The sequence below is a fragment of the Mytilus edulis genome, chromosome 12 (genome assembly GCF_963676685.1).
Source record: "Mytilus edulis chromosome 12, xbMytEdul2.2, whole genome shotgun sequence".
Classification (NCBI taxonomy): Eukaryota; Metazoa; Mollusca; class Bivalvia; order Mytilida; family Mytilidae; genus Mytilus; species Mytilus edulis.
This window is the reverse complement of record NC_092355.1, coordinates 65655789-65683005: the sequence shown is the minus strand read 5'-3', so window position 1 is coordinate 65683005 and position 27217 is coordinate 65655789. Positions and strand designations below refer to the sequence as shown.

Below are 27217 nucleotides of genomic sequence, written 5' to 3'. Positions count from 1 at the left end.
TTCAAAATACTATCCACAATTTGTCTACACCTAATCTTGCGAACACTGCAATTCCTAATACTACTACATCCTTGTCTATCAGTACTACTTAAAATGACTTTTTACAACCATTTTCAGCAGCATGCTTATCATGACCAATCTTTCGTGTATCTGCTTTTTCACGGTTACAAGGGGATAGCTGGGAAATATCCGTATTGAAATTGCAAAGTACATTTTCAACTTCAGTAGCATAAGCATTTTCATTAGTCTCTAAAGAAGCAATTCTGTCGGCAAGAAACTTGAACAATTCCGTTTTGTTATCATCTTCACAGAGAAAACTACTCCAAACCATTGGCGTTCTACCAGAACCAACAACTCTCCGTCGAGCACCAGTACTATGCCTTTTGTTTTCGTCCCAGCCTTTAAATAATTAATTTAGTAAACAACAAATCGATGTCTACTCTTGGATACTTATCGAAGGAACATTTATGTAAGCAGTATGATATCATTTACATTATCATTAAATATGTTAAGTGGTGGCAATAAATTAACCATTGCTGCACCACCATCGATAAATACGTCAGAATTTGGATCAGTTGGTGGCAAATCGCAGAATGTTTCAAGTATACCAATTTGCTGCGATTTAATAACACATCCTGACACATAGACGGAGGAGCAGTTTGGTTTTCATGGCTAAAGCAGAAATAACAAATCTAGAAAAGAGATTGCAATCAGTGTTCAGGTTCTCTAGCTTTGTTTTTTGACATAGTAGTTTCCGGTTTTATTTTACGGCTCTTATATGGAAATGGTTTTTTTTCATCTGGTTAAAAAAAGCAGATTGTCTTTCGTTTTGCATTGGCTTTAAAAGATCGTGCTGTTTGGACCCAATATCTTGGAGTTTATATACATATCTTACCTACTTCTGAATCAACAATTTCCTTAAAATAGTATTTTGTTTTACAAATCTGACGAACATCTAGAAAGGAATTATCAAACTTGTTCATCACTTTAGAAAGCCTTTAAAGTTTTTCGAAGAAATCCTTTTGTGTTTTCGTAGTCTTCATGACGTCGTTCTTTTGTTGTAGAATGACTCAAACCACTAAATCTTTCAAATTCATCTACCAGGCTACTGACTTATGGTCCAGCTACCATCTTTCGTCTCGAAGGGATCTGCGATTAAACGTATGGTACCAACATCGCCGTTCACGACTTATTATTATATTTTTGTGTCTGATCAATTGTAATATAAGAAATCAACTTGCTGGTCATACGTACAGTAAAAATAACCATTTGCAAATTGCATTGCCACGTGTCGGTGATGTTGTTGAAGAAAAGCCATATCTTGGAGATTGATGGATAACCATCGAGCATGATTTATACGATCAAGACCAACATTGGTATCATGCTTGATATGGATTGTTTGTAAATAACGATATCTGACTCGTGAATTGAACGTACTACAGAAGGAACATGAAGTTTTTTATTCATAATTGAACGCCAGAAATTAAACTGTGGTCGATATGACTCTCTGTCCTTACACCTGTTGATCACAGTCATACTTGAACGTCACAGAGTCATGAACTATATGTTCAGTGTTAACTATTTCATAACGCATCATCAATTGAAGCAAACCACATAATTATGCAGTTATCTGATGCGCGTGTCTATTCCTAATTACATTTGAACATACATGAAAAGCATCTGACTAATCAGTGACGCTCATATCAAAACAGCCATAAAAGTTACACAAGCATTGAGGAACCAAGATTCCAAAAAGTTGTCCCAAATACGGCTAAGGTAACTACTCCTGGGATAAGAAAATCTTTTTGTAAAGTTTTGTAAAAGGGAAATTTATTTAAATGACCATATCATTGATGTTCATGTCAACACTGAAGTGCTGACTACTGAGCTGGTGATACCCGAGTGGCATCGACCCAGTTGTGTAAACAAGTCATCAAAGGCACAAGGATTATAATTAAATACGCCAAACAAGATGTTTAAGAAATTCAAATCCTCATCTGTTAGATGAACTACGATTTCCATCATTGTGCCCATGCAGTGCGTGTAATTCGTTCTTTATTAATAAATAGTTTGCGCAGGCGCGAAATTGGTAAACGCATGTGTATCATAACCTTAAAAAATGTCATCAAACAAATTCATAACATCATTAAAAATTCAAATCCTCTAAGCAAGTAATAAATAATTCAAATGTTTGCGTGTGAATTTTGTAAACATTGTCACGCATGCGCAAACCAGGAACATGTTAAATATTTATTTCTAGTATAAACGTCACATGTTAAGAAGTATCCACCAAACCTGGTTATGTTTTTTACTCAGAGAAGGTCAAAGAAAACGTTTTCAAGAAAAATAAAAATTTCAATCTGGAAAAAATCAGCCATTTTAGAAAAGGTGGTGGCCTACTTGAATAAATCAAATTTTCTTATGGCCAGCAGTTTTTTCTTAAAATGTATTTAATAATGATGCTTCGTGCTAATTTTCATGCTTGTATCACCATTTGCACAATTCCCTTGATTTTGCTTGCTAATATTTTCCACTAACGTATTGGATACTGAGGTGTATATACAATTGGGGACTTACATTCCATAGCAGTTGTAGCGACCCATTTGTAAAAATAACATGTATGGCATCAATTTTAGTGCCCCATAAGTGTATTTCGACAATACATGTCTCTACAGTAATGTTCGAGGTAAAAAGAAAATGAAATACAACTATTGAGAACCTAATAAACTAGAAGAAACGTAAAATATTACAAATTCTGGAGAAGAGATCAGAGGTTTGCATGAGGGAGATACTCTAAGGCTCTCAGTTTTTCAAAACCGTCGATTTAAAGTCAGAATTTTGTCACCCCCCTAACCTAGAGCAGTGCTCTCCCAACTCCAAGATGGAGAAGAAAAGGTAATTTGTTACTTTAGTAAAACTTTCAGTAGGTCTGAGAGAAAATATTGTGTTACCAGAAGAGAGCTACTAGCTGTAGTTGCCTCTATTTAACATTTTCACCATTATTTATATGGTAAATACTTCAAGGTATGACGTGACCATGGTGCATTAAGTTAGTTGTTTAATTTTAAGATCCAGAAGGTCAGTTAGCTCGTTGGTTCGAGGTCCTAGCATCTTATGATTTTAAAATTGAGCACAGAGCTTGAAGTTCCTATAATAATGCAAACGCCTTAAGTCGACGTCCTTGCTATAATAAAGAATGTTCTCACTGTGCTAGAGCAAAAATAAATTATGAATTACAGTAGTTCCAACATGTTCAACTCATAAAAACGTTTTAACGGTTGAAAAATGTAATGATAATGTCACTGTTAGTGGATCTTGCAGAAATGTTTATGATGTTAGTGGCAAACAATCAGTTACAACAACTAGTATTAGCTGTATAAATGAAGATAGGCCAATATGACAAGTGACGAAATGTGCCACAAAGTAAAAAGTCCTGTAATTCATAAAGAATTTAAAAGTAAGGGTCCAGATAAAAACCCTGATATAATCCCTGTTCAGTCTAAGATAGTAAGAGTTTGTACCATATCTAAGGATTAGTGTTGCAGTCAAAATGAGAAATACGACTCAGTTCAAAAGATTAATTTTGAAAATGTTTCAGAATCTCAATTATCTGATAATGTAATCAGTATAATTATCCAATGGAAAATAGATGAAGTTAAACCCATATGGGCAGATGTATCCCATATGAGTCCAGAAATAAAATTGTATTGGTCAAGATTAAATTCTTTAAGTCTTATCAATGGAATCTTATATAGGGAAAGCTATATAGGAAATATGATCTATATTTTGTTCTTCCAGCTAATTTTAAAAGGTTCATGTTGAACCCAGTTCATAACACAGTGACCGGTGGTCATCTTGGTGTAAGAAAGACTCTATCAAACATTAAACAGAGATATATTTGGTATAAAATGAGACAGGATGTTAAATTTTTATTTGGTAATGTGTTTACCTTAGAAAATTATTTACTTTCTTAATGTAATAACTTGTGTTTTAGTCGTAATCATCAACACATCCCAGCAGTGCAATAGTTTATTTACGAGAGGAGCCATATTTTATTGTGTATTGGCGGTCTATTACACGAGATTGCCTGTGAACATAACAAACGTTTTGATTGGTTTATCAATTGACCAGAAAATTATTAATATAAGGTTGGCGAAACGAAATTTAGATTTATTCTTACCGCCTGAGGAGTCGGAATTTAGCCGTTCTTATTTTGTGACACTATTGTATGCGGGATATTTATGTTTGAAAACAAAAATCTAAACCTCCTTACACATGACAATTGTTTGTTTTGAAGAAGACGACATTCGACCTACGGGAAAGTCCCGTCAGCTGTCGTTCCATTTAGTCAACTTTCTATCGATACGATACTATGAGAGAGGTTTTCTGGAAATCTACTTTCACTTTAGCAGAGATAAATATTATAGATGATTACGGCACATTGTATATAAATATAAATGTATTTTTTATGATGATTTGTACGTGTTTGATTATATATATAGACGTTACATAAAATGCATCTGAACTTTATACCTGACTTATTATTTCAACCATATACCAACTAAAAGGATTCATGCAAATTATGTTCGATTGAGCCTCTTTATTCAATGGTACTTACTTAAGGTGGTATGGGAGTCTAAAATAAAAATGATAGAATTTGTTCATACTTTGCCAAAACGTAGTATCTATTAATATATGTTGAAAAATATAATAAAAATGATAGGTCACCGTGCATTTTCTCAAGCTACAGGACGTGACAAAATAACACATTTTGTATGGATTATACAGGAAAAAACACCCTTTTGTGATTAGAAACTAAACAAAATGATAGAATTGTTAAATACTTAAGGAAAAGATAGCTTTCAGACAATGCTTTGAGAATATCAAAAGAAAAGATAGGGTCACCGTACGTTTTTTCCGGCTAAAATACAAAATAGGAAAATTTCATGTAGAATCCTTCAGAAAATGCACTGTTTTAGAGTTACCTCCTCTTGAAATGCCAATTTAAAAAAAAATAAAAACAACCAAAACTAATCAACATTTGCTAAAATATTAATATTTGTAAGTTATATTCTTATAAATTGGTTCTTTTAAATAAAAATCACATTAAATATCTGCATTCCTGCATCCTATTTTGCTAACTTGATAGAAAATATGGACCTTTGGTTCTCTGTTTTTTACAATCCAAGATGGAGGAAGACACCCATACCACCTTAAAGGGCGAAATCGTAACAATATAAACAGTGCACATATATTTTCTATTAACATTTTTAAATTTTGAGGCCATTTAAAGTTACCTTTTTCAAAAACTTATTACACATGTTACATATCATGCCTTGTTTCCGCACTAATAAACATGATCTATATAGACATTCTGTGTAACTTTAATATAGATATAGTTACACGTAGAAGGAAGTTATTAATAGCCAGATAATAAGTGCATACACTCTATTGAAATAAATGCAGTTGAGCATAAATCGATTGACTATCATAATTACCTAATACACCTATTAAATGGATATTTTATTTTAATCAAGGTAAGTTGACTGGCTCTTGGATTTCAGTTATTTTGTGAATCGTTCAAGAAGTACCCGTTACTAAATTGCGTAGTAATATATTCATTATATATAAAAGGTCAAAATAATAAGCTATATATGATTATTGACCAATGATAAATTGAACAAGCTTCAACATATATGATCAACATATTTATCTTGATTTGTGTTTAATGGCTTTATGGTAGCAATGCGAATATAGTCTACGTTTTGTTCCATGTCAGACATAAACAATGAACTATTTCAAAACTTTATTGTTGTAAACATAGTAAATACGTTGCAAACAGAAAATGTATTGTCAGTTATCGATTGAATTAAACACGGTAACACAGATTAGTGTTTAACATAATTCAAATGTACACACAATTGTATTATTTATTTAATATATGAATAGTATACATTTGAGATAACACATTCAGGACTACACAAAATAATTGAATACATAATGAAAAATCTTCGTCTCATAACCTTCACACATGGTTCTTAAGCTTCCGGAATAAAGATTATTAAGACGGTTTATATTCATCTGACATTAGCAATCTGCATTGCTATATTAAGATTATTCCAACATCTGCGTTAAATTTGGAGCGATAGATTAAGGCATATATGTTTACCTTCTAATGAAGGAGTTGATATAGATGGACTCAGGTTGATTGGTTTGCCTTTTAATGAAGGGGTTAATACTTACTTATTCATGCAGTCACGAAAAAGGGAGGAGTATTGAATGCTCGCGTAGTATTAAGTTTAACTTTTCATTTGTTTATTTCTAGAACACAAGAAAATCATGTGAACTTTGCATAAAAGTAGCTGAAAATTATGTACATGTTAATACATTTTTTTAGTGTCATTTATAATTTGTTAGTACATTTATACATACGTGAGAAATATACTGACTTAAATACGGCATACACATCTGTGTATTGTTCAAAACAGTATTTGTCAATCGCGATCGTGAGGTATATCGATGTTGATTGTCGTTGGTTTGCTGTCTCCGTGACTATGATATTTTTCTACCTAGCTACTGCTCATTATTATCAGAATTTTAGATATAATAATATTATAAATACATTATGATGTATATATTTTGTATTCAATAAATAGTTAAACCGAAATGTTTGAGACATTTGTTATACACAGTACAATTTCAATAAAGCGAGCAAGAATTAAATAACGTTATTAATTTATGGTTGTTTCATTTGCAAACACAACATGAATAAATCACCTTCCTTTATTACCAATTGGAAAAAGAGCATGTGCAAGTGATTTCCGATCAAACGTGAAAGTTTCAAATACTGATAAATGTATGACAATTAAAAGAAATATTTGGGTTTTAATATGATTTATGAGTTTTGAACAGCGGTATACTACTGTTGCCTTTATTTAAAACAAGAAGATGGAGGTTTGAAACAACTCTCCACCAGAAGCCAAATGACATAGAAGTTAAATATTGTATATCACTATACTTAGCCTATGTTACACAACAAACAATAGAATGGCATGAATTAACAAATGCAAAACAAACAAACGAGAAAACTAACGAGCTAATAGTATTTCATTTGTAATAACAAACGAAAAACAAATATGGTATACAGCAAAAAACCATGGCACTGAATGACATGTTCCTATTTTTTTGTCAGAAATACACATTAAATTCATCCATTGACTGGGACAATTTAGGTGAACGTTTGTATGCAATGACCACTGCTCACTATGTACTTTTTAAAGACACTTAAACTATGGGGTCACCAAAGGTTCTCAACACCTTAATAAAGTAATTCGAAAAATTAATCAGAAATAACACGATGTTTTGATTTATATCAATTATATAAATCAAAACATAAAGATTATTTCTGATTATTTTTTCGAATTATTTTATAATTAAAGGCGTTAAGAAACCCTTTGGTGACCCCACAGTTTAAATGTCTATCGTAGGTACGTCGTGAACAGTGGTCGCTACAGAGAAACGTTCACGTAAATTGTCCCAGTCAATGGATGAATTTAATGTGTCAATCAATGGCCACAGCCACACTGTTTTGAATTTCATTCTAAACATGATATATTTTATTTGTTATAACACTAAGAACAATTGGTATGAATGTCAGTTACACAACTCTTTACCAGAGCTTTCAACAAACGACAACACATAAACAAGATGGCTAGCTTCGAACAGTTAAGTGGATATTCTATAATACCCTTTAGTTACCACTGTATTTATAATAATCTTTTTAAATATTTCATATTGTTAGTTCTTTTCTTCAGAAATTCAACTAAAGGTGCACAATGACAACAAATCAAATGAAAGAGGAAATTAATATTATCCGAATTCTAATCGTAATTCACAAACATATCACTGTCATTCAAAGGCAATTAATTGACCACCATCTTACAAATCTAACTTTATCGTTTACACAACTACTTAATAAGTATGGGCATGAACTTTACCATTTATGTTATACTAAGTACAAATGCTGCCAATGTGGTCCTATCGACATTTTGCCAAATCAACAAGTTCTTACTACAAAGGATTATGGAGTTCTTTTTGAAATAGATAGTTCTAGTCGTATTGCTGGTCACATATCGAAACCATCTCGTAAATGCTGCAATTTTGCAAAATCAAACGTCAGTCCAAGCGATTTAGATTTCAGTTTGCTAACAAAAGTTCTTTTACATTGCTGTCAGGACCTGTTTTGGCAGCATTGCCTTGAAGCAAAAGGTTTAACTTTAGAACAGTTTTTAAATGCCAACAAACACAAGATATATCACATGTGGAAAACGTATATATCATGTCCATCATGTGAAAATGGAAAAGTTCCAGGACCAAAGTCATTAAGCTTAACTGAATATAACTGGAATTGTCTGTTTGTGTCGACTACAACACCACTGTACCCGTCTTCATTTACAGCAAAACGTGGAATAATGGTCAGTCAGCTTGATCCAGACCTTGCATATAAGCTTATGTCAACTTTCTGTGATGTCATTGAAGCAATAGAGTTATTACGACAGTTTCGGAATCGGTTTGCGCACCCTACCGATTTCCAAGTAAAAACGTGTGAATTTGCAAAGATTTGGTCAGCTATTGAAAAAGCTGTTTTACTCATAGCAGATGTATATGGCCAGAGAAAAGAAGTTCAAAATGAATTGTCAAATGTTGGCAGTCCTTATTTGGATTTCTCCACTGAGAAACTGGAGTTAACAATACAAGCATTGCAAACCAATAACGTGAGTTCCATTGCTTTACACTATATTTTGTTTTTAATAATAACGGTTTCTTCGATTACCAGAGGACTGATTAACAGGTTTACATTAATAAAAGTAACAGGATTACGCTAGTTCATTGATTGATCAGTTTGAACAGTGTTGTCGAGTTGCTATAACCTAGTAAGGTTCGATAAATTCTTTAATGTTTTTGTATAATTTTTGTAAAACATTATTAGTAATATTACTAAGAATGTAACATTTAATTGTTTTTTTTTATTGAAAACCTTTGCCAAATTAACCAAAACAATTTGTGTACACTACTAGTACCCGCTATGTCTTGTTTTCACCCTGTAGCCACGATACCATCATTGCATCGAGTATACAAATTGCAACCATGGAGCACACATAGCAATACGATATCCTAAAAGTTCTTTTTATTCACGTAACAATTTGTATTTTGATGAATGTAAGCAAGGTCTATATTGTCAATTGTGCTAAATATTTGAAGGTCTAAAACAGAACTATCATTCCTTTTTTACTTTACGGACGTAAATTTATGCATGTTTGATTTGGGTACTCCTCATATCGAAATCATGAATTGTTAACTTGTTTTTGTTCTTTTGGAGATGAAACGCGCGTCTGACGTAAATACAAAATTTAATCCTGGTATCTTTGATAAGTTTATTTGGTTCCATGACACTGCTTGTGGAGTTTTAATTCTCCGAGGGTATCACCAGGCCCGTAGTCAGCACTACTGTGCTGACATGATTTATCATCGATACGGTCATATTCATAAATTAAATGCTTACAAAACATTTGAATTCTTGAAATACTTAGGATTTTATACCTCAGGAATAAATTACCTTAGCTGTAAAACCTTTATGAATTTTGGTCCTCAGTGCTTTTCAACTTCGTTATTTATTCGGCCTTTTTTACTTCTTTGGATTCGAGCGTCACTGATGTTTTTTGTTGTAGACGAAATGCGCGTCTGACGTAAATGCAATTTAATCCTTGTATCTATGATAAGTTCATTTGGACATGTTTGAACCTTTTTGGGTATGATTTAATATCATGTTAAATCAAGTTGGTGAAATTATATATAAAATAAGGATACTTCTACAAAATAAGCACAGAATGAAAAATTATACAATAATCAAAAATACACGTCTATCCCAAAACTATCAAAAAAGGTGCAATTGACATCATAACACACTATGTAAGTTGTACACATATAGTACATTGTAGTCACAATTAATAACATCGTTACACTAGTGTCATCTCAGATTAAAAAAATCAAAATCATCTAATTTTAAAGACATGAAGACAATTTGGTCACATTTGTAGCTTATTTAAATTCAAAACATGTAGCACTTATAATATATAATACTTTATATTTAAGAACATACAAGGACAACATGAACAACGTTTGGATCATATTGACCAAGTTGTGAGCAACATGCAAACTGAATTCAAGAGGGAAATAAGAGAAATGAACAGAACGTTTAGACAATTTACGTATGAAAAACGATCATGGAATGAGCTTAAAAGTAATGTACTGCTATAACTGAGATAAAACTCAAACATGTAGAACAAAATATTGAATATTCTTATACTATTTGATACGTTTAACATTCCATGGCTACAATCAGGTTATTTTAACTCTTTAAATGTTCTTGTATCGCCACATAATTGTATCCGAAATGAGCAATATGACGGGTTGAATTAGTAAAGCAGGTACTGTTTATATTTCACGAACTTCTCAGTTAACATATGTTGTTGGTAGTTTCCTTACTCTCCATTAATTTTTTTTGTAGTGTTTTATGAACGGTTCAAGGTTTTTTTTGTCAGTTATGTTGTCTGGTTTTATTTGTTTACCCAAATATAAATATCTACTCACTTTTCTAATTAAAACTGATTTTTTTCTGTTTTGTATTTGGCTGTTTTTTTTATGATTTTAGACGCTTTTGTTATTTTGCAAATAATGTAAATGGCATTATATTTTGCTATTGATCGATTGCTATATATATTTTTCAACTGTATATTTGCAGGTAATGAGGTTCAGGTAAAGGCTACATTAACAGCAGAAGAGTCGACAACAACGATCGTGTCGTCCATTGTCAATTCTTTAAAAGGTATCTATGTTTTCATATCGCATGTTTAATTGTGATGGACGCATTGAAATATTTTGCAGTGGCTGGCGATGACATCCCATTGACACAGTATTGGTTTTATCTTCATGCCGTTATCTTAGTGTTTTTCAAACTGATTTGTATTGTTGTCAATATAATAGAGTGCTATGCGACTGCAATACAGGCGTGAGATTTATCTAGATATATAACCAGGATTCGATCCTCGTTGTCTACAAAAGGAAATGTTTGTACCAGATCAGGAATATGACAGTTGTTTTTTTATTCGTTAGATGTTGTTGGGATTGTTAATTTTGGAATTTCATAAAAGGACTTTCTGTTTTGAATTTACCTTAGTGTTAAAGATTATTTTACATTTTAGTAATGATAAGTTTTAGATTATGTTTACACTGCATGTAAAATATACCACCTTTCCATTTTCTTGTCCAAGTGCAGGAGTCTCTTCTGTTTTTTAACATATCGTGTTCGCAAGGTTTTAATAAGCAATGTGTCCTATTGATTACCTTAAACGCAATTTTTTAAACCTTTCTATATTTATTATAAAGAATATAAGCATTGCTATTTGTTTTACAATAGACGCATACCGTCATAATATATGACTTACATTACATTTTATACCATCCATAGAGCAGAAATCTATGTGATGTCTTGTTTTGTTTTTCCTTATATACATGTTCACCATATGCATAAAGCCGATACCGAAACCGATACCGAAACCGATATCGAATCCGAAACCGATACCGATACCTAACATAAGTACTGAGATAAATGGTAAATGTTTATAATGTTTGATTTACTCAATCCTTTTAATCCATTATAATGTTTGAGATTAGAATACACTAGATGATATGTAACTTCAATTCAACAATTAAAATTAACATATCAAAAAAGTAAAGTTAAATTGAAAGAGTATTAAATACACTAATGCAAATTATGTCAATAAAAGATGGGGACACAAATTTATGTATGATGTACATTATTCATGAAACAAGTTTAATTAAAGGGAAAGGTAAAGGCAACAGTATCCGCTCTTCAAAAGTCATAATTTGATTGAGAGAAAACGAACAGTACATACATTCTACAATAGGTGCAATATCGTTCAGACTACTAGTGTGATTTTATCAAATTCGTGTTGAAACATAAATGCTACCTGGCGCGTTCGATATATAACTTTGTTGAAAGGTCTGGTTGATTGTTCGCATCCAAAAAAGGACTGTTTGATTCCAGCACAAGTATCGGATATAATACATGAAATAATATAAAAGCTATATCAAACATATCTAAAATGTGATGTGCAGTTTTGCTTATATGTATTTTATATAATATATTCGACTTTCAAATAGTATTGATATAAAATAAGAACTATCTTTTTGGTTTCGTTTGGGTTTCAGAGAAAAGGAATGTTAAATTTGATGCTGATAGCACCACAAATGAGAACAACAAAAACATATTAAAAAAAAATAATTACAAAAGGTCTTTCATTATCTTCGTTACATTCACAGGTTTTTTTTAAACTACAAAAAAAGGCAAATGGAAATGCAAAGACTGATGTTGTTATTTTGAAAAGTTCCCAAATTCATTTGATATAGAAAAGACTTTCGAGTCCCAATCATTTTAATATGGTCGCAATCGGTCCACAAACTGGGTAATACCATACATCCGTCTGAACATCTTTTAGCAACATCATAAACTTTAAGGCAGCTACGCAATCAAAATGCAATAATCCACGATCAAAGCAAATTAGCCAATGAAAAGATTCGTACAAGAAGAGTTTATGCAGAACATTCCATAATAAAAGGACAATGTATTAATTAAAAGGTTTTCTTTATAAACATAGTCTGAACGATATTGCACCTATTATATAACTATTTGCTGTTGTTTCCCTTTGACAATAACTCCCTAATAATTAATGTACAAAATAAATAAATTGTCAGCATCTTAAATTGTATATTACTTGCATTAATGTATATTGTAATGGTAGAATTTAATTTGCTTTGTTGATATATCCATGTCAATTGATGAAATCAAGTTATATTCCTTCTAGTGTATAAACATTTCAAACAATATGATGGAGTAAAAAGGTTGAGTTAATTAACATAATAAACATATACCTTTTAGCTCACTGCTATTTTTGGTTTCGGTATTGGTTTCGGTTCCGGTATCGGTATCGGCTTATGGTGAACATGTATATTAGGATCGAATTCTTGATTTAGTTTGGAATTCTAGTACAAAAAAGGGGAAGAAAGATGCCAGAGGGACAGTCAAAATCATAGATCGAAAATAAACTCACCCCATGGCTAAAAATAAAAAGACAAACAGACAAGTAATAGTACAGAAAACACAACATAGAAATCGAAAGACTAAGCAACACGAACCCCACCAAAAACTAAGGGTGATCTCAGGTGCTCCGGAAGGGTAAGCGATCCTGCTCCAAATGTGGCACCCGTCATGATGCTTATGTTATTACAAATATCCGGTAAATAGTCTAATTCGGTAGGTAAAATTCATGAAAAGGGAAGGGTATTGTAGTTACGATATATAGAACATATCCGATATAACCTGTGAAAGACTTCATTTATATTTGCTCCATTTAGAATACTAGTTTGACTGTTACTTTGGTAAAAAGGTAACATTGCACAAGCTGCTTTCGAAAATGTCTTTTGAAATATTAACATTTATAGATAGAAACGCATTCGAGTTTCTGGTCATAATGACTTCGCTCTTCTAATAATTGTAGCCTCGTATAAAGGTCTAGTGTCTCTTCAATGAGTAATTTTAAATAAGAAAAGTATAACTAAACAGTTATTTAGCAACAACTACGATTGGAAATTTATGTAAATACCCAAAGAAAAACAATTTTAAATAAGCAAAAAATACGTGGAGACACTAATATTTAAAATTCCACTTATTTTAACTATTTGATTGTTTTGTCGATACAGGTTTACCACGACGAATCAACTTGTCATTTGTGAATTTGAAGGATAGTTTTTCGGACGTTATAAAGAGGAACTTCTCAGGATCAGGTTTGTATAGTGAATACCCAATGAAGTCAGAGTAAGAGAAGCACATTATTTAGTCTTAAGATTAAGATTATATAACTAAAAGCAGTTGTGTGCGTAAAACGTCATGGGTAATATGTTGTTACATATTACAACATAGTTATTGGCATTTTTACCTTCTAGTGTTAGAAGTTAGAAGTCAGTCGTTATTACTGTGACTAAGTTCTATTGAAAGCAATATATTTATGCATGTAAACTTTTGTGTAAAAGGAAATGAAATTACCGAAAATAGCACTACTAGACACTTGCAACATATCAAACACTATAATACGATTCAGCGTTAATGTAAGCAAACACGTATATGAACAGAGATTATCGCATCCAACATTAAGCAATGTCCAAAACGATAATATGGAAGGGTGGGAGATTGTTTGCGTTGAATATAAAATTGCTATTTTCTTGCTCGTCATTTATTATCCAAAATGCAATGCACAAAAAGATATTGGCACCTCATTACCACGATGAGGACATATGCTACGGTTTATTGAAATAACATCAATTTGGATAGATCCTAATCCTGTTATAAATGGATTGCTTCTGAATGATATCGTCTTAATGCGTTTGTTTTATCTTAAAAAAGTTAGAGGAGTATAATTTATATCATATAATATGTTTAGTAAGCCATTACTTTTACCACACCCACATAACATTGACATAATGTGGTTCTTACATTTTGCAGATAACTCCGACTTCACTCGCAATCTCGTTGATGTAGAATCTGGTATTATGACAGGTATATGTACTTAGCTATGTTTATATTTTTGCCAAATATTTCTGAAATACAATGGTTAATGCTCCGTCTTTCTAATATGCAAGTTACAAAATTTAGACAATAAAAAATAGTTTACAGTTAAATATGATATATGGCTGCTAGTAACTAAGAGGTTAAGTCATTGAGCGACATGCCGTTCGTGATTTAAAGATTTTTGCAACACTCCAGGGACACAATTTGTCCCTGCTTATTCCAAAGCTTAAGCTTTGTTTTTGATAACATTTTTTTATATATTCCAGATCAAATAAATCCATACCGCTACCTATTTGATGAAAACGAACAACAAAGTTCAGGTAAAGTTATATTTCAAGGCCAAAATAAAAGCAATGCATTCAGAAATTATTGAATACCATCAACAATTCGAGAATGTAGTTTTAAGATAAATTACTCGTAATTTTGTTTCTGTTTTCTTATTATTTATTTGTAAAAGTGACAATAGTCGAATAACTTACAACAATATCCCCTTATAAAAAACCTCTAACTTTATCAAATTGAATAAGTATTGGCCGATTTAAAAATTTCTATAATAATAGTAATGATCACAACTGAGATTTAATGGTTTAAATGTAAGAATTTGTGACCAGCGAAGAGGAACAAAATATTCTTTATAAGATCTGAAAGGAAGGTTGATATAATGTAGTATATTTATTTCTAAATGGATTCAGTATTTTGTACATCTAAATTGCGCAGTTGTTGTCTACATACGTCATGTGTGTATCTAAGTCCGATTACTCGGCGTGACTTATTGTAACCTAAATGTCTTCTACCATTTTCATTTAAAAGTTTTAACTGAATATAAATTACATTTTTTTTTAAACTTTTTTCGTCAATATGTGTTGCATTAAGTACACTCATAATAGATACGAGGGTTAAAATAGTGTACAACATACATGCGGTTCATTCACAAAGTGACACTCTCTTAAAAACATTACAAGTATTAATAGAGAACAAATGTATGCAGTTAGAGAGTGGTTATATTGCTATTGTAGATGATGATACGTCAGGGCATGATCATAGAAGTATTGAAGGAGACTCCTCAGATACTGGTATGTATTGCATATGATTGTACAAGTTGAAAGCATTCACTCCACTTTAACTAAAGTATATAACTGTCTCATTAGAAAACATACCACTTCTACTTGTTTTATATTTTCACTGTCAGTGGATTGTTTACAACAGGTGGTAGAGAATACATCAACGATGCTATCCTCGCCCATGATAAGAGATTTGAAAACGTGGCGTGACTGCGAGTGTGACTGTATAGTTTTTTGGGGTTCGTCTTCTTATTAATTTTTTTCTGGTTAAGACACTGAATCCAATCCTTCCTTTTTACGCATAGAAAATAACAGGGATCCATTACCCAAATGCTTCAAACTAATTGATTCCATTGAAAAATTAAACATGAACTGATCGAGAATAAGAAACTGAAACCATTAAAAACATCTAGTTCAAGATTGGTCAATTTTTTTTATAATTTGTTTTAACTATTTTTAATTTCAGTAGGATATTACTAAAGGTACAATACCATACATACACAATCATGTTTACCTACATTAAATATACAATAGGACGAAAAGCTTACACACATTGTATTAACAATATCAATGAATATTAGCAATATTAAGAAGTAGGTCACTATACACTTTTCAACTTTTTCTACATACAGACGATGGAGATGGGGATCTATTACGCTGTGGCAAATGCAGTGAAGAGTTCAAATCTCTCAAACGATTTAAGCATCATAAAACATCTCACATGGTTAGTACTGTACATTCATTTATGGTACCAATTTTTGTGGATTGAGTGAAACTTGCATTTTGTTGAATAGTTTATTTCGTTATTTTTGGCAACGTTTGCATTAATATGCATTCCTTCAGACAATTTGTAATACCTTGACATTTAAATTCTTCGTTTCTTTGTTCAAAAGAAATTTTAAAACTAGATACCCCAAAGATGATTGTGGCCAAGTTTGGATTAATTTGGCCAAGTAGTTTCAGAGGAGAAGATTTTTGTAAAAGATTACTTTAATTAACGAAAAATGGTTAAAAATTGACTATAAAGGGCAATAACTCCTAAACGGGTCAACTGACCATTTTGGTCATGTTGACTTATTTGTAGATCTTACTTTGCTGAACATTATTGCTGTTTACAGTTTATCTCTAACTATAATAATATTCAAGATAATAACCAAAAACAGCAAAATTTCTTCAAAATTACCAATTCAGGGGCAGCAACCCAACAACTGATTGACCGGTTCATCTGAAAATTTCAGGGCAGATAGATCTTGACCTGATAAACATTTTAACCCCATGTCAGATTTGCTCTAAATGCTTTGGTTTTTGAGTTATAAGCCAAAAACTGCATTTTACCCCTATGTTCTATTTTTAGCCGTGGCGGCCATCTTGGTTGGTTGACCGGGTCACGCCACACATTTTTTAAACTAGATACCCCAATGATGATTGTGGCCAAGTTTGGTTTGATTTGGCCCAGTAGTTTCAGAGGAGAAGATTTTTGTAAAAGTTAACGACGACGGACGCAGGACGACGACGGACGACGGACGCAGGACGACGGACGCCGGACGCAAAGTGATGGGAAAAGCTCACTTGGCCCTTCGGGCCAGGTGAGCTAAAAATGGTACCTCACGAATAATAATGAATCCAACGTTACATGAGTTACTGCGATTAGTAATATATATTCTGTTTACTAAATCACAAGGTGTACACGGTCATGCTGAAAAGAGTATATTATGCACATCTATTCAAAGCATAGGCTTATAATATGACAATAACAATTCAATGTTTATTAGTTCTGAAATTGGCTAAATGCAAATAACTCAAAATTGTGAGTTAGAGACTTCTTATAGTTTTATGATACTAGTAACTTAAAAACTAGACATATAAAAAATAAATCCGGAATAAACCCATGTATATGAATAAATCAGATGTCAAATGTCTTACTATGAGAACTATATATACTAATTTTTATTGTATTAACACATACTTTTTTTTTAACAATACTGCACTTGCAAACGACTTTTCTAGGTGAATTATCAAGATAAACATTTCTAGATTTTTGTAATAACTTAGGCGTTTGTAGGACGCCTTTTTTAATCGATCTAAACATTCAATAGTTCGAAACGTATATAGATATTACTATTGTTCTGCATATTATCAAATGAGTATTCCATTATCATGTAAAATAAATCATATGGAAGTAAAGTGCAAAGATTGCCATACGTCTGCATGAAAAATTTCTAAAGCAGTCAATATAGTCATGGTTTCTAAAATATTTTTATTCTATCTTGACCAATAGTAGTATATTTTATAAAAGTTATTATTTAACTGTTATCTATATTGTTTTTTCTATTTCTATTTCTTTAGATAAAAGACAGGGATTTGAGACGTCAAAAAGGTATTTATACCCAGCTATGTTCTTTTTTTATGTTTTATACCTTTTATGGAGCTCATGATATCACCTCTTGGTTTTGAAGGGGGTTTGTAGGGGCCTGTGTGGATACGAGTTTATTCATATTAGACAGGCTTCATACAAGCACCTCTAAGACAGAATGAAAAGAAGAAATATACAAGATCCTACAGTTTTATGTTCCGCTATCCACTGTACATTATAAAAGATATATATGTCGAAAACACATATGGTGCAGTCAAATTAATAAATGTTCTGACTGTTTAATTCAAAAGGTTTTAAAGTTAATGAAAAAAATGAGTATATATTGCGGAATTGCTATGGATTTTACATATGTTTCACTATAATAGATAATGTATCATTTATTAATAACTATTTTGTTCGCCTCAATTTCAGATATAAATGCCACATTAACTATAAAGGGATTGCCAAGAAACATAGAGGAGGAAATTGTTAAATACAGCGACAAGATTCGTTCAATAAGAACCAGAGATAGATCTACTGCCGAAATAAAGATAATTGACGAAACTCTCGGAAGCCTGATTATTTGGACGAAGATTTCTGTTGCTGTTTTCAAATCAAAGGACTTATTTCTTAGGGCTCTAAAAGAATTTTTAGACAAAACATTTTCCTACTTTCCGTTAGAAGATGACAATGATATTGATATGATGGTTTCAATACAAATAGATGAGGAAGAAATAGATGGTAAGTGTATACGTATTGATAAAAAGATATGGTATGAGCGCCAATGAGACAATCGATCAAAGTACAGCCTTGGTTCATACCAAGAAGTAAGCTAAAATGGGCCTCAAAATGTATAAATGTTAACAATAATAGATCAAATTACTGCCTTTAACATACATTCTATAGTTCACACCGAGAAAAAAGCTATAAAGGAGCCTTGAAATGATTTGTGTACACTAATTCAAACAGGAAATCAATTGTCAAATATGTATATAAAATAAATCACAAGAAACGAGAATCAATTATGAACCACACCAACAAACCATACAAGCATTCCCCATTTCCATTCTCAATTTTATTTTAAGAACTTAACAACAGGCTCCTTACTACGTTATTTAAAAAAATTACCCATCATGAAGTTGAGATGACTGCGCTTACTTGGTATTTATATATAAGCATTTGTATATCTGTTTGAACTTAACTTGTTCATCTATTTTATTGTAGTGTTCCTCTCATTTGAGACGGATTTGAACCATAATCATTATATATATATATCTTGTATATTTTTGCCGGTTTCAAATTATACATGGATGTCAAGCACATTGGATATTCGTTGCAGTCATGTGCTATCAAATGTCAAAATTGGAGCATGATGATAAACAAAGAAATCAGAATTAATTAAATTCATAAACTAATAAATACAAAATAATGCTATATAGGAGAAGCAATCATTCTTGTCATGAAAAAGCAAACTAGAGTAAGTCTTTAATCTTATTTTGATTGATCAGAGAAATAATAACTCTATAGTAAACACAAAAGCCGATAATCGTTTCTTTACAGATACCTGTGTGTCATGTTTTGTTTCGTTGTTACAATTATACTCCCATTAGCTCAGTCCTGGTTGTGTTTACGATCCCTGTCATATTCATTTCGTCTCTATTCTTGATTTTACAGGAACCTCAATGTATTTTAAGATGTATTATTATTGGCAGTGCGTTTATCATCTATTTAAGTCGTTTAGCCCCGATACTTATTGATAAAATCAAGTCTAATACGTTCTGATTACAGCGCAATTGCTTTTCGTTTAGCATACTAAATTTTAAGCCTAGTATCGTTATTGATTTTTTACTGGAACCTCAATGTATTTTAAGATATGGTATTCATGGCAATGCGTTTATTGTTTACTCGTGTCGTTTGGTCCTGATACTTATCTATAACCCCAAGGGTGACTGGGGTATAGAAATATGGTCACTTGGTCTTCTCCCGACCGGCAGTAAAACATTAGCTGTGCGGGATGTATCAAGTTAGCAGTCACGTCCGGTCAGAAGAGGGACGTTAAATCCGATGCCTCGTGTAAAGAGAGTGCCACGCTCTTTGCACGTTAAGAACCCTTGCAACAACTCTTTGAGGGGTCCGTAGGTGGACTGTTGCAAGCAAAATTTCTGTCCCTATCCAATATACCCTCATTTTCCAGTGGCACTCCAAATTTCCCCGACCATCATCCCAGATGGCCTCTATTGTATCAACCTACCTATTGTATTTCTTGTGAACTTGTTCTCGTCCTGAATATGCATGAAATCTTTGCCACTGGACGTTAAGCAACCAACAATCAATCAATATTTATAACATAAAATCTAATACGTTCTGATTACAGTGCCATTGCTTTGCATTTAACATACTAAATATTAAGTCTAGTATCTTTATTTATTTCTTTTCTCCTTTTCAGTGGACGACATGGGTGACTTCTTTCGTTGTGGAATTTGTTCAAAGGAATTCTATGCTTTAGCTGCATTTGAGTACCATAAAAAGAGCGTATGTGGTCGAGGGGCTTCCAAGAGACAATCCGAATCTTTCACTGCAGGTAACTTATGCCAAATACAGCTGTTTCAGATATATTCATCAATTATTTCTGTTTCCTAAGGACCAATTGATCATAGCAACTGCATCTAAAGTAGATAGACAAATATTTTCTATAAATATGAACATATCACTCATTTTTAATCAAAAAGGGTAAAAAAAGAAGATGCCAATGAGACAATTCTCTACAAGAGACCAAATGACACAGACATTAACAACTATAGGTCACCATACGGACTTCAATATAAGCAAAGCCCATACCGAATAGTCAGATATAAAAGGCCCCGAAATTACAATGTAAAACAATTCAAACGAGAAAACTAACGGTTTTTATTCATGTATCACTGTTGGTGTATCATTTTAGGAGATTTCAATACTATTGATGAAAATGATGGAAAACGGACTTCAGACCGGAAATCTAAATCTCGAAAAACCAAGGAAAGTTATAATGTTCAACGTGATATAATTAATCTAACGGATAATAGAGAGAGTAAAGATGTAAACACTCGTTATAGTTTGCCATTTAGAAATCCTCCTGTTGAGCAACGTTTGCAAATGTATCGACATGCAGACACTGAAGTTGATATGAGCGTTTCTAGTTTTAAAGAGCTGTCTATGAAACATGTAGCTGGGTTTGAAGATAATGTAACGCGTGAAGAATCGAACACAATCATGGTGTCTGATGCTACTACTGATACTAAAGAGTTACAAAGTGAAAACTATGTACAACGAAGAGCACATGAAAAAGTCAGTAGTGCTAAACACAAACATGTCGAGGAAGATGTTAGCATTGACGACATATGCGATGTCAACATACCAGGTGTTACTGTAAAAGATGTATTGCAATTCTTGATCAGAACTTTTGGTGGTGGATGTTCATTTGACGAATTTATGAGAAGGTGTAACCTCTTCCCTATGGGTGCCAATATTTGTGGTTGGTTTGAAAAGCGTAAAAACAGTTTCAATATATTCTGGGATAAAGAAGATATTTTATTCATTCAACCATACTACCCAAATATACAAACTTGTGCTCAGTGGAATAGCAAAACATCATCAGGGAAGTGTGACAATTTGGGCTGTCAAGGTTTCCATATCTGTATGCGCTTTGTCAAGGACATATGTCGGGATACAAATTGTCATTTGTCGCATACTTTCAGCAGTCATCACAATCTTCATTTGAAAGATAAACTCGGTATTTCTGATTTCAGCGAAAATGATATTAAAGTAATTCTAAACTGTGCTTCACCTTCACTGTGTGTTGATTACACGTACACCAGTGGCTGCAAGGTAGTAGACTCAGAGAAAAGATGTCCACAACTTCATCTTTGCGCACAAAAATTACGTGGGGATTGCACAAACCCGTGTAAATTCAATAAATCCCACTCTACGGAGGACTTACATAATAAATGGGTTCTGAAATCATGCCACATGGATGAGTGGCCAGAAGATCTAGTATTTCAAGCAATACAAATGCCTTCAGGAAATGACATAGATGATGACGAACGCTCAAATAGCTCTGATTATAGCCAAGACGAACCTGATACTTATGATGTGGATGCTAATACACGTGAAAATAAAACAGATACTGATTTCAAATATGGACTTCAGCATGACTCATTTAAAATCGGACCAGAAGGTGATATTGATGATGCAGATGATTATAGCTTTGACAGTATTTTTCATCGTAAAGAATATTTTGAAGAAACCGCACCAAGGCAACCGAAGGATTCCGACCTTCTTCAAGGTGAATCTGATACTGATAATGAAAGTGTATCTAGTGTTGATCGTCTTTTGGGTTTTAAAGGACGCCACTCTTCAGGTTCAATACGGGATGATATGACACGATCCGCCTTGAGCCAAGACGAACTTGCTATTGGAGAGAACTTTGATAGTAGTAACAATGACGAACTTAATGAACAACTTGCGATTGCTCTATCAATAGATGATAATTCATATGACAGTATGTTCGGTCTTGATGCTGAAACCAGGACTATTGATGATGATAAGGACACAAAGAAATTGCATCATCGATTTAACATAACGGAAAAATCCAAAAACATCCTTCAATCTACCATTGGTGATTTCTTAGATCTTCCGGTATCCGAAACCAAATCTCCCCAAAGCGAATCTGTTCATGACAAAGACAGTCCTTCAACGCCATTTAAACAGGAACAACACAATCTAAGTTTACCTACAAACGTTACAGACTCATCGATTACACCGACTCTTAGGTCTTCCTATGTAGATCCTTCTAAACCGTATTATCAAGAGCGACGTGCTTACTTGGTGAAAGGTGAATCCGACAGAACAAACATATGTGAATTCGTCACAAAAGACAAATGCAAGAGATATTGCAGATATCATCATATTCCTAGCGGAATGCCCTACCTTTGGCAAATTAATATGTTTGGAAAGTGGTTATCGTTTGCCGTGGCAGAAAGTGAGCCAATAGAAAAGGCATTCTGTAATTTACAAGAACTGGTAGCAACAACAGTAAGATAGTTATTATGTGTACACATATTTACATACTTTACTGCAATATGCGATTGATAATAATTCTTATTATTTATTATAAATTAATATTACGGTTATCTCTTTAATTTACAGTCTAATCATGCTGAGAACATTATTTTTTATTTAAAAACTTACAGCGTATAAAGTCATAACACATTTGTAAATTTTATACAAAAACAATAAATAGTTTATTGAAACACTTTTAGAAACACACTTGCAAACAATACAACGCAAGACCATTGATAAAATATATATTTCTCGTAAAAATATTAAAATAAAATGTGCCTTTTTTCAGCTGCGATACTTCCGTAACACGTACAGTTGTCACATCCGGTTTACCCATATGTATGCAATCATCTATGAAGTTGAGGGTCAGGCAGCAGCTAATGAAGAACGGTGTAAGATACGACGTTTAACTACAGCATCTTTTGTTGAAAAGGACCCAGTTGTTAGCTCCTTCCTTACAAATTGGAGGTGGTACTGGAAAAATGATGAAGGTCAATGGGTTAATTACGAAAAGGTTAGAAAAAAGTAAATTCACAAAAATACTGAACTCCGAGGAAAATTCAATCGTAAAGTCCCTCATCAAATAGCAAAATCAAATGACGAAACACATCAAACGAATGGACAACAACTGTCATAATCCTGACTTGGTACAAGCATTGTTAAATGTAGAAAATGGTGGATTGAACCTGGTTTTGAAGCTTAATATCTCACTTATATGACAGTAACATCAAATTCAGTTATATTTACAACGAGTTAAGAATTAAGAATTTGTCAAATGTTCAAAAACCAGAGTTATTCTTTGATTACTATCATTGTATTTGCACGATTGGTTATATATCAATGTGAAGGAAGAATATAATGGTCAAATTAAAAAAAAATGGACTTGGATGGAGAGTTGTCTCATTAGCACTCATAACTCTACTTCCTATAAAATGGCTAAACTAGTTGTAAAAGCAGGTTCCTTTCTTTGCAACGTCTTTTGTTTATTCCAAAACACTTTGATATAAGTAAAAAGAGTGAATATGAACGTCACATGTTTTCTTTAATGACAATTATTGTTGTTTGGAAAGCAAATCTTTCACCCCAAAAAAAGTGCATAAACATGTATCGTCACATTGAAAAATATCATTATTGTACAATCGAATGGTAAATTAGGCGATCTTTTTTTTATTTTTTTACTAGGATGCATTTTTGTTTACACTGGAAAAGAAGTATCTCACAGGACAGAAGACATATATATTCTTCAGAGAGAATTTGTCATCAAAGTTTAAAATAGACTTCCTCAAAATGATTCAAGTTAACCTTAATACAGACAAAGTTAGAGATATCATTCGACGCCCTCTGTTTGTATCAAGATATGATGTGCAACAGGATAAGTTGTAAGTTGCGTAATGTGTCCTTAGTTTCTTTCCCACAAGACTAATAGTTAGTCCTTAAAATTATTTTCATGTATACTCCGATCATCAGTGTTGTAGTGAATTTTGTCCTTAAGGAAATTTGATAGTGAATGAGAGACGATAGAACATTTGTTTTAAAATAAAATGATCTTTCAAATGTATGTTAGCCATCCATAAAAAAGCACGTATTCAATATGAATAGGAAATACATGATTGGTAGGTAGAATGATGACATTAGAACATTAAAAGAAAAAAACTGTTTGTGATGATCTATATATTACTTTTTTCATCTTCGTTATTGTCAGTTTAAAATAAATATAATACTCATGATACAAAATTATGAACGCCATAATTATGAAAGAAAAATGTCCATCACATATCAGACTAATTTTGCTAGCATTTGTATCTCCCTTTAACACATAAAAGGTTGACAGGGATTCAAAAATAACATCACCTTAATTATTCCGCAGAAAAACACTTGCTAAAGTCTACATTGCAGTTCGAAATATAAAATGCGCACCCACGTGCCGTTGGAAAAGGGACGGCTGACCATGCAAGACCCTCATTGGTAGTCAAGGTCGTTAAAAACTCCTCTCGTCGTTTGAAAGGGGACATCCCTGTCAACCAAAACATTCAAAAACTTTTCTTTTGTATGAAGTTGTCAACTTTTGATTGTTTTCCTCTTCCCGAACATGCATTAAATATTTGCCACGGAACATATAACAAATAAAAAATATTCAATAACTCTCCCTTCAAACACAACTAGTTTATGAATTACAATTTTATGAATTAATTTAATGTACTAGTATTTGAAATTATTTATCTTAAAACAACTACATTTATATTTTTCAGTCCAGAAAATATTCCGCTCCCTACAGTAATGAATGCACCAAAACCACCACATTTCTACAGTTGGGATTATTCTAATGATTTCGAGTTCGTAGAACTTGAAACGAAGGAGGAAGAATACAGAGAGGTGTTTAACTCATTGCAGGAGTCAATGAGTAGTTCTCGGTTTGAGTTCAGCATAATATATAGAATTCAGAATCGTAAATTATGGAGTGAATTTGAGACGTAAGTTTAATTAACGAGCAACACGACCGCTTATGAAAACATATCAGCAAAGGTATATTGTCTTTGCAACATTTTATGTACGTTTCTTATTTACTAGTTTGTTAGGAACGAACCATTCGAGGGGCATCGTTTAAAATAATACAACTTTGCATTTTCAATTATACTTCATACAACAACGATTTGAAATTAAAGTGTGTTACAAATCATGCAATTGACAATGCAGTCGTGCGGGTTTGGCGGTGTTCTTTGTGAACTGTTTATATTTTAGGATAATATTAGGTATAACGACAAAAAGGAAAATGTTGATAAAAGCTTCATTTTTGTAACAAATCATATTTAGAACAACAAAAACAGTATATATTAATGTTAATTAAATTTAATTAGAATTGTAGAAAATTAGTGAAAAATAGATGCGGACCTGTCTATATATAATTTTTCAACCTTTGGGTTAGTAAAACATAATGATTGTGCAAGGCATTCATGGAATATCATTATGTACCGCTCTTATAATATGAATTGTGTATATATTTTAGAAAGAAGAAGCTAATGTTAGCTGACGTTGAACAAGATGGTAGAAGTCGTGATATTGGAGAAAGACATTTATTCCATGGTACTGATTCACTGGAAACCTGTTATGGTATCTGCACAAATAATTTCGACTTCAGAACCAGTGGTCGCAATGCAACCATGTATGGTCAAGGTTCCTATTTCGCCGTTCATGCCGAATATAGTCATAGTTACACAAAAGCAAATACATCTTCAGATAATCGTATCATGTTTAGATCCAAAGTTCTTGTCGGTCAATTCACAAAAGGTGACCCTTCCCTTCGACGGCCTCCGGAAATTCCTGGTCAGTTTCACAAGTTATACGATTCATGCGTTGATGATTTACAAAATCCACAGATTTTCGTAGTGTTCGACAGGAACCAATGTTATCCGGAGTACCTTATCATGTACAAAGATAGCGAAACAATAAGTCAAACAAGCGGCCATTCAATGACTTATCCACTTTTTGAAGAAAAGGTGTCTACGTTACCATTACAAGAAGGCGATTCAAGAGAGGGTCAATCTATTCCAGGAAGTAAAAGCTCTTTAGAAAAATCAAAAACTGCTTTAAGGAAACCAAAATCGGTTTCAAAGCATCTTTAAATTAAATCAGCCTTGAAAGAGAACGTTAGAGATCAGATAATATACAACTTGAACTTGTGATACAATAGATATATAAGTGTATACAAACACTGTGTGAAATGTTACATTATATTGTACATTGTAAAATTGAATTTATTTTTCCATAACTTCTGTCATTTTTGTCTGTACATAGCGTAAAAAATGTAGATTTATTCATTTATTTTACGCAGTCAATCCAGTTTATGTAATCTCCTTTCAAGTATTATTTTAACTATATAAATAGTAGTGGAAAAAATGCAAGCGCTTCCAAGACTACAATTATTGTCACATGTTTATTCAATCTAGATTTCAGATGTATATAAGCTATGACTTTGATAAGTTAAAAATGAGTGATGACCAATTT

General features: G+C 32.6%; 1 protein-coding gene across 1 annotated transcript; it reads left to right on the top strand.

The window, feature by feature from the left end:
* Positions 1-5380: 5380 nt before the first annotated feature.
* On the top strand, positions 5381-26981 carry LOC139498942 (uncharacterized). Its single transcript, XM_071287529.1, has 17 exons — positions 5381-5537; positions 7815-8774; positions 10153-10300; positions 10802-10885; positions 13840-13923; positions 14639-14692; positions 14971-15024; positions 15721-15777; positions 16398-16489; positions 18112-18142; positions 18551-18859; positions 20565-20699; positions 21060-23188; positions 23505-23729; positions 24398-24594; positions 25465-25686; positions 26220-26981. Exons 2-17 carry the CDS (start codon positions 7836-7838, stop codon positions 26833-26835), a joined length of 5376 nt encoding a protein of 1791 aa, XP_071143630.1. The 5' UTR covers positions 5381-5537; positions 7815-7835; the 3' UTR covers positions 26836-26981.
* The last annotated feature ends 236 nt before the right edge of the window (positions 26982-27217 follow it).

Excerpts from the sequence above, each read along its gene's own strand:
- LOC139498942 (XM_071287529.1), top strand. The coding sequence starts at position 7,836 with ATGACAACAAATCAAATGAAAGAGGAAATTAATATTATCCGAATTCTA. Across the intron at positions 18,860-20,564 it reads AGATGAGGAAGAAATAGATG|TGGACGACATGGGTGACTTC; the intron begins GTAAGTGTATAC and ends TCTCCTTTTCAG. Across the intron at positions 25,687-26,219 it reads TTATGGAGTGAATTTGAGAC|AAAGAAGAAGCTAATGTTAG; the intron begins GTAAGTTTAATT and ends TATATATTTTAG.